The sequence below is a fragment of the Erpetoichthys calabaricus genome, chromosome 6 (genome assembly GCF_900747795.2).
Source record: "Erpetoichthys calabaricus chromosome 6, fErpCal1.3, whole genome shotgun sequence".
NCBI classification, from domain to species: domain Eukaryota; kingdom Metazoa; phylum Chordata; class Cladistia; order Polypteriformes; family Polypteridae; genus Erpetoichthys; species Erpetoichthys calabaricus.
Window position 1 is genome coordinate 155,322,499 of NC_041399.2, and position 20,068 is coordinate 155,342,566.

The 20,068-nt window shown below is 37.1% G+C and overlaps 1 protein-coding gene across 1 annotated transcript in view; it reads right to left on the reverse strand.

Moving 5' to 3' along the window:
* The window catches only part of topbp1 (DNA topoisomerase II binding protein 1), a 105,597-nt gene that overhangs the window by 40,685 nt on the left and 44,844 nt on the right, over positions 1-20,068 (reverse strand). The window contains exons 11-14 of the mRNA XM_051928782.1: positions 7,349-7,674; positions 6,616-6,788; positions 2,455-2,666; positions 2,038-2,330 (exon numbers count right to left, since the gene is read on the reverse strand). Of these exons, the coding sequence (XP_051784742.1) occupies positions 2,038-2,330; positions 2,455-2,666; positions 6,616-6,788; positions 7,349-7,674 (1,004 nt within the window). The remainder of the gene's footprint in view (positions 1-2,037; positions 2,331-2,454; positions 2,667-6,615; positions 6,789-7,348; positions 7,675-20,068) is intronic.

Sequence of the window (20,068 nt, forward strand, 5' to 3'; positions counted from 1 at the left end):
AATTATGTTTTTATTTTATTTACTTAATATGCTTTGAACGTAAAGTACAAATAAAGACAAACAGTAAACAAGTGGGCTAGATTACACTGAAAATTTTCATCAACTGTGGCTTCTCACAATTTTTTTTTTTATATTTGAATTCCCCAATAAAGTGCAAAATTTGTTTTTATATCAAGGGCAAGCAACGTGGCATGAATATGCATTATGCAAACCAATATTTGTCAGGGAAGATTCTCTCTGTCTAATAAGGATTCTTAATTAAGATATTGTTACAATCTCTCTTTCAGTAAGAATGGCCAAAAATTCGCCTTTGCACTAGTTATGACCAAAGAATTTAGACCTCTGCCATGTAGGACAAAGTTGATTTTTTTGGCATGGTAGTTTGCCATTTTAGCTAAAGGTTTGAAAATCTAAAAGTTGTGCTTCACAGAGATCACCAGCTTCCCATAGCTAGGATGAATTATTTAAGAAGTTAAAACATATGATTTGTCCATGAAGAGGAACTTGTTCAATGGGTCTCTTGGCATACAGAAGCTATAGGCAAACAAACCTCTGGCAACTAAATCACTCTAGCCTTTTGATAATGGCACTTTTAATCAAGATAATGTACAGTAATTCCTCTCTTGGTCCCAATATGCACAGAGGTGCCAATAATGGCTTCTACTTGAATGGTCAGCAAGGAGTGATCAAATGTTTCAGTTAAACCAATAATTGTCTAATGTTAGCGAAGTTAATACTGAAGTCATATAATTAACTATGCTAGTTCAAACAGCAGGAAGTAGCTCAGTGTACAGAAACATAAGAAATCAGGAGGAATAGCCAGAGAAGAATGGCAGAATTGCTTTAAGGAGCTATTTGCAACATTGGCATAAAATTTATTAGAATGGTGTAAAGTCAATACACAGTACCGAGTGTGAAAAAATAAAAAATAAATAGAACACTATGAAATAAATTATACAGCTTCACAATACATGTGTCTGCTAATTTCTGAGACGTAACTGTTTTAGCAATGACAACCAGGATGATATCTTGGCAAGGGACCATTAAAGCTGCAGCTTTTTTATTTTTGTTTTGTCTAAACCCATTCCAATAAATTAGACAATTTTTCCAGCTTGTGTTTTGCTATCAATACAGAAATTACAAAAGTGAGTTTTGTAATTGTTATTAGAATGTAGCAAGCACTTGTTTATGTTATATGGAGATAATTTAATGTTTTGTTAGCTTTAAGATGTTAGTGGGTCTAACACTGAAGGAGTTGCAGTACTGCCCTTATGTCATTATTACAATACAATTATGGAAGCAGAAAAGGAGAATTAAATAAGAAAATGACAAAACAGAATAAAGCAGTATTATAAAAATACAAATATTTCTAAATTTATCCATCCATCCTGTAAATCTCACGCCAATATATTTTTTCTGAATTTAGAATAAGACAAGAAAAATAAAAGATCAAACTACTACACAATGAGATTATTTACTGAAAAAATAACTCACTGATTGTAAAACAGCTTGGAACAAAAACCTGCATGGATCTCTGGGTACTGAAACTTGGGAAACACTGATCTATGGCCTCAATTCAATGTTACTCAGGCAGATCACTGTGACTATATACTCTGTTTACTTTGACTTTCATATTACTTTTGTGCTACTGTTGGTAAACTGGTTGGTCTTATGGAAAACAATCAGAATTAGAAAGAGGTACTGTTTATTTATATTATTTATTAAGCAGATAATGAATGTGCTACTTTCAAAATGATGACTAAAGCAATGACATGAAACATAAAATGTACCAAACTGGCATCCTAGTGTTAATCCTCCCACAATGGAAGAAAGGTAATAAAAAGAGGCTAAACATGAAGATCTTAACCTACTATGTTTTTTTTTATCATTCCTTAATTTACATTTGAAACAAATTAATGCTGTTATAAAGATTCATTTACCAGTTAAAATACAAATTTACTAACTGAATTTGACAAACAATATGATCAAAAGTATCTGTAAATTCAGGTATTAAAATAATAAATAAAAACAACATACCTTAACATCAAATGAGGGTTTGAAGAGCTGATCTCGACACAAGAATCTAGAAGGAGTGTCAAGCTGAAGAGATGGCTCCTTCTGCAATACTCTGCTTTCAGTTGGGGTCTTTCCACCAGCAGGACGAGAAATGACTGAGTGGAATGCTTTACTCTGAAACCGATTCATATCCAATGGAGTCACTACAGTGCTTTTGAGTGTGTTGGGTCGGCAAATGGGTAATTCAGGAGATCGCATGGTTATTTTGTCTTCTTCCAAAGGTTGTGTGCTACCAACATAGCTCTCCTCCTTTTCTTTAACAATCACAAAACAAAACATTAATTACAACTAAATGCAAAAATCACAGATATAAAAACAAATACTGAAAACTGGAAATTTTGCTTTTATTAACTGTCCTTGTTAAATGAATTCACACACCTGATGAAATGACATTTTCCACCAGAAATTTGTTCTCATTTGCTCTTTTGCCAGTACGGGCAGATTCTAAAATCCAGCCTAACGTCACAGCTGGAAGTTTCCATTTTTTTGCAGCCTCATACTTTGATCCTTCTGGTTCCTTCAAAACCAGGTGGGTGCTAGCCAACATGCCTTTTCGATTGTTTGCTTTCCGGACAAAGAACTCTTGTACTCTGCAATTTTGAAATAGATATTTCTGAATTAATGAATAATAAAGCACTTTGCTTACAATCCAATTCATATGATGAATTGATATAAGTGGCAATACTTATACTGTATTTGCATGCCACAGAAAAGAAGCTCTCTGATGTGTCAACGGCATGGTTTCATATGCTGCACTGCTGTAAACAGTAAGTTAAAAAGCAGGCGGTTTATCACTCAATACAGAATTCACACTTTAACTTTTGTTAGAGTTACCCTAACAGTTTCTGAAAATAGAACAAGTAGATAAAGTAGGATAAAACATCAGACCATTGTAAATCTCTGATTAAGAGTTCTGTTTTTGTGCAAAGAGTCATACTATTGCTGGAATGCCTTTCTGGTAACTGCATTTGAACTATTTTGAACTTGCAAATGCAGTTAGATGGTTTTGGAAGTTACAGTCATATGAAAAAGTTTGGGAACCCCTCTTAATTCTTTGGATTTTTATTCATCATTGGCTGAGCTTTCGAAGTAGCAACTTCCTTTTAATATATCACATGCCTTATGGAAACAGTAGTATTTCAGCAGTGACATTACGTTTATTGTATTAACAGAAAATATGCAATATGCATCATAACAAAATTAGACAGGTGCATAAATTTGGGCACCCCAACAGAGATATTACATCAACACTTAGTTGAGCCTCCTTTTGCAAATATAACAGCCTCTAGATGCCTCCTATAGCCTTTGAGGAGTGTCTGGATTCTGGATGGAGGTATTTTTGACCATTCTTCTATAAAAAATCTCTCCAGTTCAGTTAAATTTGATGGCTGCAGAGCATGGACAGCCTGCTTCAAATCATCATATAGATTTTTCGATGATATTCAAGTCAGGGGACTGTGACAGCCATTCCATAACATTGTACTTCTCCCTCTGCATGAAAGCCTTTGTAGATTTCAAACTGTGTTTTGGGTCATTGTCTTGTTGGAATATCCAACCCCTGCGTAACTTCAATTTTGTGACTGATGCTTGAACATTATCCTGAAGAATTTGTTGACATTGGGTTGAATTAATGTGACCTTCGACTTTAACAAGGGCCCCAGTCCCTGAACTAGCCACCCAGTCCCACAGCATGATGGAACCTCCACCAAATTTGACAATAGATAGCAGATGTTTTTCTTGGAATGCGGTGTTGTTCTTCTGCCATGCAAAGCGCTTTTTGTTATGACCAAATAACTCAATTTTTGTCTCATCAGTCCAAAGCACTTTGTTCCAAAATTAATCTGGCTTGTCTACATGAGCATTTGCATACAAGTGACTGTTTGTGGCATAAGTGCAGAAAGGGCTTCTTTCTCATCATCCTGCCATACAGATGTTCTTTGTGCAAATTGCACTGAATTGTAGAACGATGTACAGTCTGCAGCAAGATGTTCTTGCAGGTCTTTGGAGGTGATCTGTGGGTCGTTTGTAACCATTCTCACAATCCAGCTCATATGCCGCTCCAGTATTTTTCTTGGCCTGCCAGACCTGGGTTTAACAGCAACTGTGCATGTGGCCTTCCATTTCCTGATTACATTCCTTACAGTTGAAACTGAGTTTAAACCTCTGAGATAGCTTTTTGAAGCCTTCCCCTAAACTATGATACTGAACAATCTTTGTTTTCAGATCTTTTGAGAGTTGCTTTGAGGATCCTATGCTGTCACTCTTAAGTGGAGAGTCAAAGGGAAGCACAACTTGCAATTGATCACCTAAAATACCTTTTCTCATGATTGGACACACCTGTTTATGAAGTTCAAGGCTTAATGAGCTAAACCAACCAATTTGGTGTTGCAAGTAATCAGTATTGAGGATAATAATCAGCTGTAAATGGTGACAAAACTGCTACGTTAAAGGTATTCCCTCTTTGCTTGGGGGAATGTTAGACCCAGCGTGTGCGTGAGTTACGAAATGTAAACAAAGGCAAGATGGCATCGACATCTCATGAGGGAGCGAAGCGAGTGCAGAAAACAAAACACTCAGCAGACGATGTTTTGCAGATTATAGCCGAGTCAGACTCTGATTTTTCTGAATCGGATTTTGTCGAGATTGATCAGAAGAGAGTGAGGAACTGGCATCAGCTGATCAGACACCAGCCGATGCTGCCTCAGCTGATCATCAGCCAGCTGAGCGCATTCGCACAGCTGATGCACCTACAGCAAGGTTTGCATGGGAGGAATACTCAGACATTGATCCGTGGAAGCCAACCTGGCTACCAGACTTCACAAAATGGCACAGCTTGCTGTTGGACATGACAGATTAACAGCCGCTGGACTACTTCAGGCTGTTCTTTCCTGGGGCTGCCTTCCAGCTACTGTCGAACAATACAAACAGGTATGCCAAGCAACTTTTTGAATCATGGGGAGCGCATGCACAGCATTCTCGTATTTCAAAGTGGAAACCCATAAGAAAAGATAAGACAAAGGGCTTTGTGGCTTTACAAATAGAGATGGGACTGGACTGGCAATATAACTTCGGGGAGCACTGGTCCAAACGTTCTTAGTCCCCTGTTGGCTTTGGGCAGGTTATGCCGCGTGATAGGTATGTGCTCCTGCAAAATTGTATTCATTTCTGTGATAACCAGAAGCAAATCCCAAGGGATGAGCCAGGGTATATAACCCCATATACAAAATTCAGCCCCTGCTTGACATTGTGGAACCAACATATAAATAATTTTATCAGCCTGGCTGTGATTTGTCTGTGGATGAATCAATGATAAAATATAAGGGACGCCTTTTTTTGGCATATAGGATTTTGTACTGGAAAAAGTAAACACTGGTTTCTGACTGAAAATAATCACATATACAGGAAAGCATTCCTTTTGAAGAGAGAACTGTCCCTTGGCAAGTTAGGTTGTGCTGGAGCTACTTCAGGACTATGAACATTTGGGTCATGTTATGTACATGGACAATATCTATATAACCTGAATTGTTCATGGAGCTACAGAGCGGGGGAAATGGAGCGTGTGGCACAGTGAGGGTGAACAGGAGATATGTGCCTTCACAGTTGAAGCCAGACAGGCTGAAAATGAAAAGAAGTGACAATCACTCCTCCAGGAGGAGTACAACTGTAAAATGGTCGGGCTTGATAGACTGGATCAGATGCTGGGGTGATACGCTTACAGCCATAAGTCCACTAAGTGGTACCACACTGTGTACCACTGCATGCATGAGATTGCTCTCACAAATGGCTATATAATGTTCAAGCAGGCAAACAGTGACAGCACCATGACTGTGGCAGCTTTCCGCAAGAAGGTGGTTCACGACTTGGTGGAAGAGTATGTTGCAGTGCCTTTGGCAAAGCGAGGAAGGCCATCACAAAGAGCAGTGCCAGACAGGCTTACTGAGCGCCACTTTCTTGCAACAAACGAGGACAAATAATACAAACCTGACTGTGCTGCATGCAGCAACACACACTTGAAAAGGAGGCACCAATGCAACACATATTGTAAGCACTGCAATGTGGCAATGCATGCAATTGGCTGCTTTGAGTATTATACTTTGCAGGATTTTGTTGTGTAACATGTATGTGATATGTATGTGAAATCATATAGTATGTAGGCTCATACAACAAGACAGTAACAATATTTTCTTGTTGATTTGATGTGTTAAACCATTGATTTGTGTTCTTTCTTTTAAAAAAGTGAGTGAGTTTTTGGAAAAAATATTCCGCCTTGGGAAAACAAGCAAAAAAAAAAAAAAAAAATCAGCCCTAAAAGAGTTAATAAACCTACATATCTACAGAACAGTGCACAGTCCTTTAATTATAAATAAACTCTATAGGAGGACCCAAAAATAACCTTGTGTTCCTGCTTATCTATTGTACTTGTTTGCATGTATAATGGAAAGAAATTTTAATTTTGCTATACTTTTCAACAGTCCAAGAAAAGAAGAGAAAACACTCAGCTAAATTAATCAGCAGCATTCACGAGAAGGAATGACATACTTAGCTCCAAGAAGCTCCGACAGATAAACCAATGAATCTCTTTCCATGCCTGCAAACTGACTGACAGATAAGACACACTCCTTAAGTGGTGTGCAATTTTCCACTACTTGCACTGGAAAAAACATAGGATTACTGCGAAGATCTAACAGTTGCTGCTGTTCCACACACATGGCCTGCAAAAGTACAGTAGATAAAAAAATGTTACACACCATCCATAAAGACTGTTAGCTGAACAACAATTCTTCCAAAGTAAAGATAATAAAGATTTATATTAAATTTAAACAACTTTTCTTTTTAAAATTAAATAAATAAATAAACAGAAAATGTAGCAACAGTTTCTTTCCAAATTATGCCACGGAAAAACGGGCTAGGTTAAATGACATTAAAAATACAGAAATTCAATATAAGTGAATTTTAATATACTTTGTGTTATCTATCATTTTAAACTCTTAAAAATATACTGTCCATCATAAAAATACTTAAACAGAATTAGAGATAGGCTGCACATCAACAGCTAGAATATACTACTGTTAAGGAAGACAAACACTAACAAACTAGTAACAAAGAAAAGAATGCTGAGATTTCTGAAGCAAGCATGCTAGTATAAGATCATGTTTACTCAACAGGTAAGTAGATAATGGTAGGTGGACGTTGGGAACATTCAGGTTTTTCTACAACACTAGTTTCTACTGTCAATAGGCATAAACAGTTAATTACTTCCAAGCTACCTTACCAGCCATGCATTAGTAACAACATCACCAACAGTTGAATCTACTTCACAGCCCAGGAGTGGTACCACAGCATAATCTGCTACAGTTCTACTACGATTCCCGACAATTTTTCCACCATTCTCTTTTACGAGAGCCGTCATACAAATTTCATCTTCCACACTGAAGCCTCTCAGAAGGAAATGTTTCCCACCAAAGAGGCCTCTTTCTTCTATCATTGTGGAATACTCTCCAGTCATAGTGGTGTTACTTGTGGACTCCAGCTGCATCATTGTGATGGCCCCTGTTTTGTTATAACCAGTTTCAAAATTATGCTGTTCTTTGGTTGGACCTGAAAGTGAAATGTGATAAAGACTGAAGTAAAATAAAAAAAGCACTGCAATTTTCACAAAACATTTACATTTATGGGCCAAATTATGAATTCTCACTCAAAATGTTAATAAATATTTTAAACCTTGCGGTGTATGATAGAGGCAAACATAAATAAAACTAGGACAGATAAAATTCTCTGAATTTTAGTGATTTAAATTTAATTTTTATACAATAGGACCATACTATTATGCAGTAGTTTTGTTTTAGCTACTTCTTAGTTTACAATAAGAAACACTCCTTCCTCCTCAAAACCCAAAGCACACGAAATAATTAATCCTCTTTCATATATTTGTATTTTAAAGAGGGTGATCCCATCTCTGCCTTAGGGTAGCCTCCTTTTAGACTTTACCCTTGTCACATATGTGTGCATGGGAGACAGTTTAAGGACTCAAATAAATGTGTTTCTCCACTGGACAAGGGGGGTGGCGCTATACTCTAACTCTTTCTCCTCTTTCCCACTGCAGACCATCAGAAGAACCCACCTCATAAAAATGTCACCCCTGCCTCCCTATGATAATGTTTCCTCTTCTGGTCCCTCAGAACCTGCCTCCCAAGGACATAATTTCCGATTCCAAATCCGCCTCTTCCTATCAAATGGCTATATAATGACAACCTTTTCCAATGTACCCGAGTTCTATTTTGGACTCAAGTCTGTAAAGACCTATTGTTATTTTTTGCCTTTCATCAACCAACTTTCAAGTATACAGGGTGGCTACTCCAAAATGTTTTCTGACTCCTCTTGTTTATTTTATGCCTTATAACCTTGCACTTGTTGGATGAGCCATGTCTGACAGCTGAATAACAAAAAAAAAAACAAAAACAAAAAAAAAACATGAAAATCCACATAATATGCAAATGGTATGTATTATCCAAATGTGACATAGTAATAATAATTCTAAAAATACAAAGAAAAATGAATAGTTATGAAAAATACCAAGGGTAGGTCTGACCTCATATAGCACAACAGAGATTGACAAACACTTGATCAGGAAACATTCCATTTCAGGCTCTGTGGAGGAGGGAGTCTTGCCTTAATCACAGGAAGTTGAATTTTACTTCAGTGTTGTGTGATACAAATACATACATCACAATGTTTACTAAGCTATGAAGAATGACATGTCTTTTGGTTTAAAATGAAGAATATTTCAAGTCATAGTCAAGCCCTGTACAAAGTGAATAAAACTCAAGCATATTCAATAGAATTTCATAAAAGACGACTAAAAAATGTGTGTAATTAACTAGCTAGTAAACATTCAGATTTTCACTTGACATTTTTTTTTGACCCAGTATAATGTTGGAGTGTGTGTGTTTACAAAAAAGATGCAAAGAAACATAAGGCCCTGTACATGTAGGAAACATTTCTTTCAGTTTCATAAGGAAATCAAAAAGAATGCAGTGGTGTTTCACTCATTCAGAGTCAAAAGATGGGAGCAGGATGGAAAAGCGAAAGTTACAAGCTAGTTGGCTATGAGACTACAACTGGCTTTTATACAAATCTGAAGGAAGATGTAATAAAGTTCAAGTACTGCTGCAGCAATCCTACTTTAGTCGGCAAAACAGATTTTGTGGCAGGATCACAGTTTCAAATGTGAAAATCCAGGAGCACTCTCCGAAAAACAAATGACATGCATCTGGCTGCGACAGTTTGTTGACTGAAAGCAAATGTGCAAAAAGAATCTGCAGTGGTAAAACACTTCCAGACACAAAAAATGATGATGCAAAAAGAAATAAATCCTCAGTTAAAATAAACTTGGCATATTACTTAGCAAAGGGAGAACTGAATTTTATACTAATGTAACAACTTCTTTTCCTACAAAAGAGAAACAGTCACAAACATATGACAACGGTGTTTGTTGTGCTGATTTTATTTAGACTTATAACAAAAGAAAAATAAAAACACTAATAAAAACATGATCGTGCAACAGATTCTTCTGTGGTGGAATATTGTGGTGGTCAGATATTAACATGATGCTTTGCCAGCAAATGTCTCTTTCACAGAAACAGGAAAAAAAAAAAACATAAATTTCATGTTTCATTTTAAAGTCTGTGTTTAGTTTGATTCGGAATTCATAAGCCAAATTGCTAATTTAGTTAATTTATTGAAAACTGTTGCGTTTATAAGGAAATTGTGCGTGTATGTTCATTGCACAACCTGAGCCAGAAGTAATAATGACTGTTTCATTTCTATTCATTACAACTTATTTTGAAATGTATTATTATATAAATGTTGTATAAAAACCCATATTTTGTTAATATCTACAAGTAGTTCATTTTTTTTTAAAGAAAACATTTCTAAAAATTTTATACAAACCTGTTTATTTGGTGAAACATTCCATTTCATGCACTGTGTTTAATTTCAAATATTTTCATTATAATCTAACTAATTGGTTAATCAGCAAAAAAATCGCCAGATTAATCAATTATTATCAAAATAATCATTAGTTGTAGCCCTACATATATAGCAGGTATTGTATTATTTCTTGAACTTGTATAGTTAAAGGTGATGAAAAATAAATATTTAGTTTAATTGGTCTCTTAAGATTTTTTTAGACTGATGGAATGAGGTTAAAATAGGAACTACTATTTTACTAGACCTATTAATCAAAGTAAATTTGATTATTGACACATATGTGATTAAATGTTATGTAATATCTCTAGATCATGTGTTTTTTCTTGGCATACCCACTCTGGGAAATGAATGTTTAGAAACATAAGTTGTTTGGTCTTAAATTGTAAAGTTCTGAACTCTTTTTAAATACAAAAAACTAAAGGTTTACCACACATGCACACAAGTTACAATTTGCAAAGAAGCCACATTTACACAAGGTATCCAAACACAGACTGCCATAGTTTAAAGTTGTCTGTGTACATTGTAATAAACCCACAAATCAATCAAAAGCAACAATTTCATGTTTACATTCCTAAGGATGTCTACTTTCAATTAAACCATACTCTTCCATGTTGTCTGCTTTCTTTCATTAGTAAAATATACAATTTGCACATGTATATGCCAAGGCAAGCAACTCATCACAGCCAACTGAACCTGCTTTTAATAAAAAGATCCCACCTACAGTGAAAGACTGAGGTTCAGGGCATTCCAAAGATATATAGTTGTCTATGACTGGTCATTCATATTACAGCTACAGTATCTGTAAAAGGTCAACAGCGACAGCTTTTGTCAGAGTGCATGGTGATTGTTTGGTTGACTCGCAATAAGACTTGAAATTTGTACTATGGAAATGTCTTCTTCAAAGAAGAAAATGTGGTTGAGGAAGTCCAAGAAAAGTTACAGTATGCTAGTAATCTGGAATATGAAGACAGTCATAGTATGATCACAGTTTTGACTCTATTGAGAATGACATTTGTAGAAGAACATCATGCCATGTTTGATTTGTAAGTACTGGTCATAGCATAAGTTTGAAGCATCACAGTATGTAGTTTTACAGGTCAAGGGTTCAAATGCCATTCCCTAATTCTGTCTGTTAAACATTCTCTCTAAGTTTCAGCTTACAGTACTTACAATGTTCCTGCTCGCAGTTTCATGTGGGGAAGCAATACAATGGCACAGAATCTCAGTGAGCAAGCTCTCACAGGAGACCAGTCTTGGAACAAATATGCTGGTATGTGTCAGAGCTACTGCCAAAGACAGTTTATCTTGGAGACCCCCACCTTTACCTAGTCAAGCGAATGTCACTGGTCCACATTGTTCAGTTTCAACTTGCCTGCTAAAAATGTGCTATTTAGGTTGACTGAACACATTATATTGGTCATTGCGTGAATGTTTTAGGTCTGTGTAAGTGTGTGACTAGCCCAGGGCTGCAAGGAAAGGTACTACAACCACCTAGAGGTGGGCGGTATACTGATATGATCATGAATATCAGTGTGACATTGTTGTATGAATTTTGCAAATAAGCCCAGAAATGGTGAACCACTTTTCAAGACCACCAAAAGCTGAACTTACAGTAATCCTCTAAATGTGGGCAAATAAAAGAAAAAAAAAATTCTCTATTATAAAAAAAAAATCCTGTGGGAGGGAATGACTAGGAGACGATATGTGATCTTCACGTTAAGGTCACGGAAGATAGTTAAAAGGCCCACGAGGACCTTAAACATGAGACATTGTGCCAAGAGATTGACCCAAGACCGTCTCGACGTAGAACATGAGATTCTTGCAAGACACGCCCTACTTACTATCTATCAAATAAGACAACAGGGCAGCAAAACATTCAGTCTTGTGAAGGATTTGAGCACACACAGATCCAGGGTCTCAGCACATATAAAGCGTATAGGGACAATATGTTATAAATGAAACGTTGACAAATAAGCATAGAAGAAAGCAGCGTGGAGAAAAGAGACTTAAAAGCGTTGGAGAGAGAAAAGAGCAAAAAAGAAAAAATAATCTAGGTAAAAATTCAGAAAATAAGGCAAGTAATTATCAGCCCGTAACAAGTGGGATTGAAGCAAAGCATATCCAATTGGGCTCAGAATTAAAAGACAAAGTAGAAGTTCATAAAGACGTTTGCAAACGTTGGCGCTATACACATGCAGAGCTGATTATAAAAGCAGTGGAATTCGAAAGGCTCCAAAAAAAAAAAAAAAAAAAAAACGTATTCGCAATACAAATGTGGAGAAAGTTAAAGAATATGAAAGTAGGAAAATTGGAACGTATAAAGAAAAAGGAAAAAAAAAAGAAAGATCGCAGTATTGCAAACAAACTGAAATTAGGTCAGAAATAAAAGACAGTAGAAAAAGTAAAACGTCATAAAGAGGTTACAAAACAAAAGGGCCAAACACATGCAGAGCAGGTTAGAGATAATTCAGGATAGGTTTCTCTGATGGAATTTCAACACAGACAAAGCGATCTACATCATCATCAGTTAATAATTTTTTTTTGCAAAGTAACCAATAAATGCATGTGAGGTAAAACACGTTTTTGAAATTCTCTGACATAAACTTCAAAGTCTTACAAAATTTACATACTTCTGACATATCACCTGTGTCCACATATTCAATCTCTATTCGCCTTTTAGTTATTTCTCCGAGTAATAATTTCTCTTTTTTTCGCTAATGCGATGTTTACTTTTCTTTTTTGACACTGTTGTTTTTTTCTGCTTTCATATTCTGTATCTCGCTCTGCATGTGTTTTGCACCTACATTTTTTTTTTTTTTTTTTGAGTCTTTTGAATTCCAGTTTTCATTATCTCTAACATAACAAAGTCATTAAACATGTCTCACTGACCTCATTTAAAAGATTCAGCATATTGGGATTCGAAAGATTCCAAATATTGTTTTTACATAAGTTCTGAAATAAAAGTGAAACTAATGAAATTGCAACAATTCAAAGAAAAAAAAAGGAGCTTCCGGGATGTGGTCTACTGAGTAGACGTGTATTCGGCTCGCTCTGCTACACTGTATTATATTTATCTTACAAACCTCACACTTTTTGTTCTGAAAACCAGATTTAGGAACTTTTACGTGCATTACTTTTAATCCACCTGTAGAATGCCTAAATCGAAGGATAAATCCGAACGAGACCGAGAAAACTCACCGCCGTCGGGACCTGTAACCATGGCGCAGATTAGCTGTTTGCTAGAAGATCACAGAGCCGCGCTGTCTGCGGACTTTAAACCTTCTTTTGAGAACTTATCGTCTAAGCTGGACAGTGTTCAATCTGCAGTACATGATCATAGTCTACGTATTAGTTCTTTCGAGCTTGCTCATACCGATTTTGATCAACGTTTAGACCAGATCAAGGCGGAATGCTCTACGCTCCAAAAAGATAACAAGTGGTTAAAATCCAAGACGGCAGATCTAGAAGGGCGCAGCAGACGTAATAATATTCGGATTGTGGGTTTACCTGAAGCTATTGAGGGTCCATGCCTTACTACTTTTTTTCCCCATCTCCTTGTCGATGTCCTTGGATCGCAGGTGCTTACTTTGCCGCCTGAGCTGGACAGGGCGCACCGGAGCTTAGCTCCCAAGCCAGCTGCTGGGGTGAAACCCCGGCCGGTTATCCTGCGTTTTCATCGCTATCAAATAAAGGATCTGGTGATTCGCAAAGCACATAAGAGAGATGACCTGGTCTATAACGGCCATAAGAATCGGTTTTACAAAGGCTACACCCCTGAAGTGGTAAGGCAGCATGCGGGGTTCAAGGAGGCCATGTCAGAGCTCTACAAGAGGGGATACCGGCCTGCGCTCCTTTATCCAGCTAAACTGCACATTGTTCTGCTGACCGGAGAGAAAAAAAGGCTGCAATCTGCGTTAGACGCTGACAAATTTGTGCAAGATTTATGCAGAAATTAGTAACTATTTTTCGCTTTAATTATCCTTTATTTGCACGGTTACAGGGCTTATTTCTATATGATGCTGAATTAATGGTTTTAATTAATCATTGAGGACATTCTGCAGGTTTTGAGGTGTTTGTTTTACTCTCTAGACTGGTATGTTCATCTTACTGGGCAAGGTTACTTTTTTCTTTTCTTTTTTTTTTAATTTTATGTGGATAGCGTGGTGGGAGTCCGAGATAGGAGGTTCTAGATGTTTGGATTATGCTGCTGTCTTCTTCATTTGGGGAAGGGGACTAAGAGGGTGAGGGGTGGGGGGGTTCAGGCCCGTGTTTATGTGTTTTTTGCTTGTTTTCTTTTGTTTCTTTTCATTTACTTGGTTTTATTTAGATTGTTGTGTGTCGTGTCCTTCACAATATCGGTGCTTAATGTGTTGCAAGGTTTGCTCCACCCTTTCCTGCCAATTGGGTATTATAACTGTACAGTTATGTCGCTTGGAAAAAAACAATATGGTTGACAGTAACATTATGGGGAGCCTGATTAGGTTTCTGTCCTGGAATGTGAAGGGCATGAATGGTCCAGTCAAGAGATCTAGAGTTCTCACTCATTTAAAGCGTCTTAAAGCAAATGTTATTTTTCTTCAGGAGACTCATTTACGTATTAAGGATCAGAAAAGACTTAAAACGCCATGGATAGGTTATGTCTTTCATTCTAGCTTTGATTCTAGAGCAAGAGGTGTTGCAATCTTAATTAGTAATAAAATACAGTTCTCACTTTCCAAGACAATAGCAGACAAAAATGGGAGATTTTTAATTATTGTAGGGACTATCCTGCACAATCCTATTGTCTTGGTGAATGTTTATGCCCCAAACTTTGACAACTTGCTAATAACCTTTTGAGGATGATCCCCAATTTGAATACACACCTTCTGATCTTTGGGGGGGATTTAAACTGTGTTATTGATCCAGTATTAGATAGATCTGCCTCCAGCAGAAAACCCCCTTCTGCCATGTCAAAGTCATTTTCAGACTTTATGACTCAAAATGGATACATTGATCCATGGAGATTTCATAATCCACAAGCCAGAGAATATTCCTTTTTTTCTCATGTTCATCACACATATTCTCGTATAGACTATTTTTTTATTAATGACTCTTTAATTTCAAAAATCTATAATTCTGAGTATCTTCCAATTGTTATCTCAGATCATGCGCCTTTGGCTATAGATGTAGCTTTGTCCACCTACCATATAGTTCGACCCACTTGGAAGCTCAATTCCTTGCTTCTCTCAGACCCGGCCTTTTGTGAATATATTTCTGTTTCCATTGATGACTTTTTAATTACGAATAAGTCAGATACCATCTCAAATTCCTTATTATGGGAGACTCTCAAGGCTTATTTAAGAGGCCAGATTATCTCATACGCATCTCATCTGTCTAGATCTAAGAAATCCATACTAAAAGACCTATCTACAGAAATTATTAAACTTGATCGCCAGTATGCCCTGAAGCCTTCTCCAGAAGTATATAAACAGCGTCTTGACTTGCAACTTGAGTTTGACTTGATGTCAACGAGTGAGGCGAGCAGCTGTTATTACAGTCTCGTGGTAATTATTATGAATACGGGGAGAAAGCTTCCCGTTTGTTAGCTCATCAAGTAAGGCATCATACTGCCGCCCGTCACATTATGCAAATAAAAACTACCTCAGGTACTTTGACGTCTGACCCAATTGAAATTAACTCTGTCTTTAAGGCATTTTATACCAGTCTTTACACCTCAGAGTTTCCTCCCAACTCGGGAAATATGCAGCAGTTTCTTGACAGTTTAGTTATCCCTACAGTTGAGGCCGTTAAAGCAGTTGAAATTGATGTCCCCCTTAATCTGGATGAGGTCATATTTTCGATTAAATCCTTACAATCGGGTAAATCCCCTGGTCCTGATGGATTTTCTTCAGATTTTTATAAGAAATTTTATCCCAAATTAGCTCCATTACTTTTGTCTGTCTGAGGAGTCACTAGAGCAAGGTTCTCTCCCCATGACGCTGAGACAGGCCTCTATCTCACTATTACTCAAGGAAGGGAAGGATCCGACTTTTTGTACTTCTTACAGACCCATAAGTCTTCTTAACATGGATGTGAAAATTCTGGCCAAGCTGCTAGCCTCTCGCATAGAGGGAGTCCTCCCATCTATTATTTCAGATGAACAGACAGGTTTTATCAAAGGAAGGCACTCCTTTTTTTTAATATTCGCACCCTCTTTAATATTCTGTACTCCAAACATCATAGTATCCTCCCCGAAGTGGTCATTTCATTGGATGCCGAAAAGGCATTTGATAGAGTGGAGTGGGAGTACCTCTTTGCAGTCCTGAAGAAATATGGTTTTGGCGATAGATTTATTTCTTGGATTCGTCTCTTGTATACTTCCCCCCTTGCTTCTGTTTGTACCAATAACATAAAATCTGACTTTTTTCCTCTATCGCGTGGCACACGTCAAGGCTGTCCTCTCTCGCCCTTACTTTTTGCTTTAGTTATAGAGCCACTTTTGACAGCTCTCAGGACTTCCTCTTTGTTCCAAGGCGTGACTCGTGGAAATATAGAACACAGGGTGGCCTTATATGCAGATGACTTACTCCTGTATCTCACAAACCCTACTAATTCCTTAGCATATATTATGGCAATACTAGAAGATTTTGGTTTGTTCTCTGGATATAGACTTAACATTCAAAAGAGTGAATGCTTGCCTATAAACAAAGCTGCGCAGCAGCTTAGACAGACTGACCTTCCCTTTGACCCTAAGTTATTCTGGTTTTAAGTATTTGGGAGTGAATGTAACTAGCTCACCTAAGGCTCTACGGGCTGCTAATTTCACTCTTCTACTGTCTTATGTAAGGTCAGCTTTTCAAAGATGGGCTAATTTGCCGGTATCTCTATTAGGCAGGATTAATATAGTGTTTATAATGTTTTACCCAAATTTTTATACCTTTTCCAGTGCATTCTTTGTTCTTACCCAAATCTTTTTTTAATTCTATTGATCAAATGATATCTTCATTTATATGGAGAGGTAAGTCTCCCCAAATTTGCAAGTCATTATTACAAAAGTGCCGACTTAGTGGAGGTCTGTCTTTACCTAATTTTATGTTTTATTATTGGGCAGCTAACATCCAAAAATACATTTATTGGCTAAAAGATCTTCAGGCATTTTGGTGTCAGCTAGAAGCTCAATCATGTTTCTCGACCTCCCTGCTTGCTTTATTAATTTCATCCCTCCCTGTATCCCTTACTCAATATACAGATAACCCAGTTGTACTTAACTCTCTCAAGATATGGCATCAATTTCAACACCACTTCAAATTTGTTTCTGCCTCTGCTCTGGCCCCACTATGCAATAATCACCTTTTCCCCCCTTTCCGTTTAGACTCTACGTTTAATTTATGGGATAAAAAGGGCATTAAATGTTTTTCCGATCTTTATAAGGATAATATCTTTCTTAACTTTATGGATATGTTATCCCTATATGGTCTGCCCTCATTACATTTATTTCGTTATTTTCAAATTAGACACTGTGCTTCCACTATTTTTCCTGAGTTTCCCATTCGCCCACCTAAACAGTCTTGGGAAGACTTATTCGAATTTTCTCCACATAAGAAAGCTCTTACCTCGCAAATATATAATACTGTCCTTTTAATGAACAGTTACTCTGATAATAAAACTACAGTATTTCAAATTGGGAACAGGAGCTGGGTTTGGACTTCAGAGAAGGCTACTGGGATAGTGTAGTTAAGGGGATTCGTACTTCATCATCCCGTGCAAGGCTTTCTCTTATTCAGTTTAAAGTAGAACATAGGCTACATTGGTCAAAATCTAAACTATCTAAAATTTATCCCAATGTTCTTGACCTATGTGACCGATGTAACTCCTCTCCCTGCAATTTAACCCACATGTTTTTTTTTTTTTTGCCCTAAAATCCAGTTATACTGGACCTCGTATTTTGACATTATTTGTCATGTTTTTGGAATCCGACTGGAACCTTGTCCTTTGATTGCTATATTTGGGGTTCCTGGAGATCCTGATATGTCTTTTAATAGTACACAATTGGATGCAATTGCTTTCACTTCACTGTTAGCACGGCGTAGAATATTATTGTCCTGGAAGGTTCTGCATCCCCCGACCATGGCCCGCTGGTTGAAGCATCTTATGTTCTTTTTAAAACTTGAAAAAATCAAGTTTAGTCTGAGAGGGAGAGCTGATGGGTTTTTGAAGGTCTGGCAACCTTTTGTTTCTTATTTTAGATCCTTGGAGACAATTGCACCCGATTAAACTTTATTTATTTATTTTTTATTTTATTATTATTATTTTTTAGTTAGTTAGTTAGTTATTTATTTATTTACCTATTTTTTGTAACATCCTGTGTATTAGGGTTTTTTTTTTTTTTTTTTTATTACTTTCTTGTTGTCTAATTATTTAATTAATCATTATCTATTTTATCTATTTATCCTTTTTGTGGGCCTATGGATGGGATATGGGGTTTAGGTTTAGGTATTATAGGTTTATTGTTCGCTTCTGATAGTCAACACTAATATGTTTATTGATACCTTTGGCTTTTTTATGTACTTGAAGAGAGGTGTATGTATGTTGTTGCTGTTAATTGGAAAACTGATAAATAAAAGGAGAAAAAAAAAAAAAAGAAAAATCTTAAAAGTGTGTATCCGGAAAACCAAACATGGGGGTTGGTGAGCGAAGTGAGCAGGGGGCAAAGCCCCCTAGTTTTATATGGAAAACCCTGATTGCGGCTCTGTGCAGAAAGAAGCCTCATTATGTAATATTGCACTGTTTAACTCGAGGTCTCTTAATGGCAAAGCATTGGTGTTGTCAGAACTCATCACTGACACCAAACTTGATATTCTGTGTTTAACGGAGACTTGGCAAAAACCAAACGAATTTGCATCTCTCACAGAGGCGACTCCAATTGGTTTCACTTTCCACTCAGAGCCTCGCAGCTCAAGACAAGGAGGCGGGCTGGCAGTAATTATCAGAGAAGACTTAAACATTAAAAGAATACCGATTGACTGTCCATTGTCTTTTGAGTGCCTGGCTCTTAAACTAATAACAAAATCAGGTCCTGTCTCACTCATTGTTCTCTATCGTCCCCCAAAATACAATGCATCCTTCTTATCCGATCTGATTGAACTTTTGACCCACCTAAGCTCTTACTCTCAGAGAATTATGCTTCTTGGTGATTTCAACATCCATACTGACACCCCCACATCTAAACTGAGAAATGAATTCCTGTCCTTACTGGACTGTTTTGACTTGACACAACATGTTGATTTTCTAACCCATTCTAGCGGTCATATATTGGACCTGATCTGCACTTCTGGACTATCTGTTGCCAACATTTACAGCACTGATTTGGGACTCTCTGACCATAAAGCAGTATTTTTCACTGTTTCACTGCCTCTCCCTCCTCTTACCTGTAAACAACAAATTTCTTACAGAAACCTTAAAAATATCTGTCCCTCTATCCTTTCTGGATCCATTTCTGATCTTTTACTGTCTGCACCTATTCCATCAACACTAGATAGTTTTGTTGACCACTATAACTCAGCCCTTCATTCAGCATTAGATAAAACGGCTCCTTTAAAACATAAGGAGGTTTCCTTTAAACGCTCAGCTCCTTGGTATAACTCAGAATTGCGATCTATGAAAGCAGCTGGCCGACGCCTTGAGAGAATGTCACGTAAGACTGGCCTCACCGTGCACATCCAGGCTTTCTCTGACCACCAAAGAACTTACAGAGAAGCACTAACTTCTGCCAAGAACACCCATTATGGCAGAATAATAGAAAGTGGCCATGATAACCCAAGGGTTTTGTTCTCTGTAGTTAATAAACTACTCGAACCCGCATATCTATCTATCTATCTGGTCCAACTACGTCTTCTACTGAAGTCTGTGAGGAATTCCTCCACTTTTTCCGTAACAAAATTAAAGATCTAAATAATTCAACTAACATAAATATGTCATCTGTTTATATCTCTCCCTGTTTTCCCACTCCATCCAGCTCCTTCTC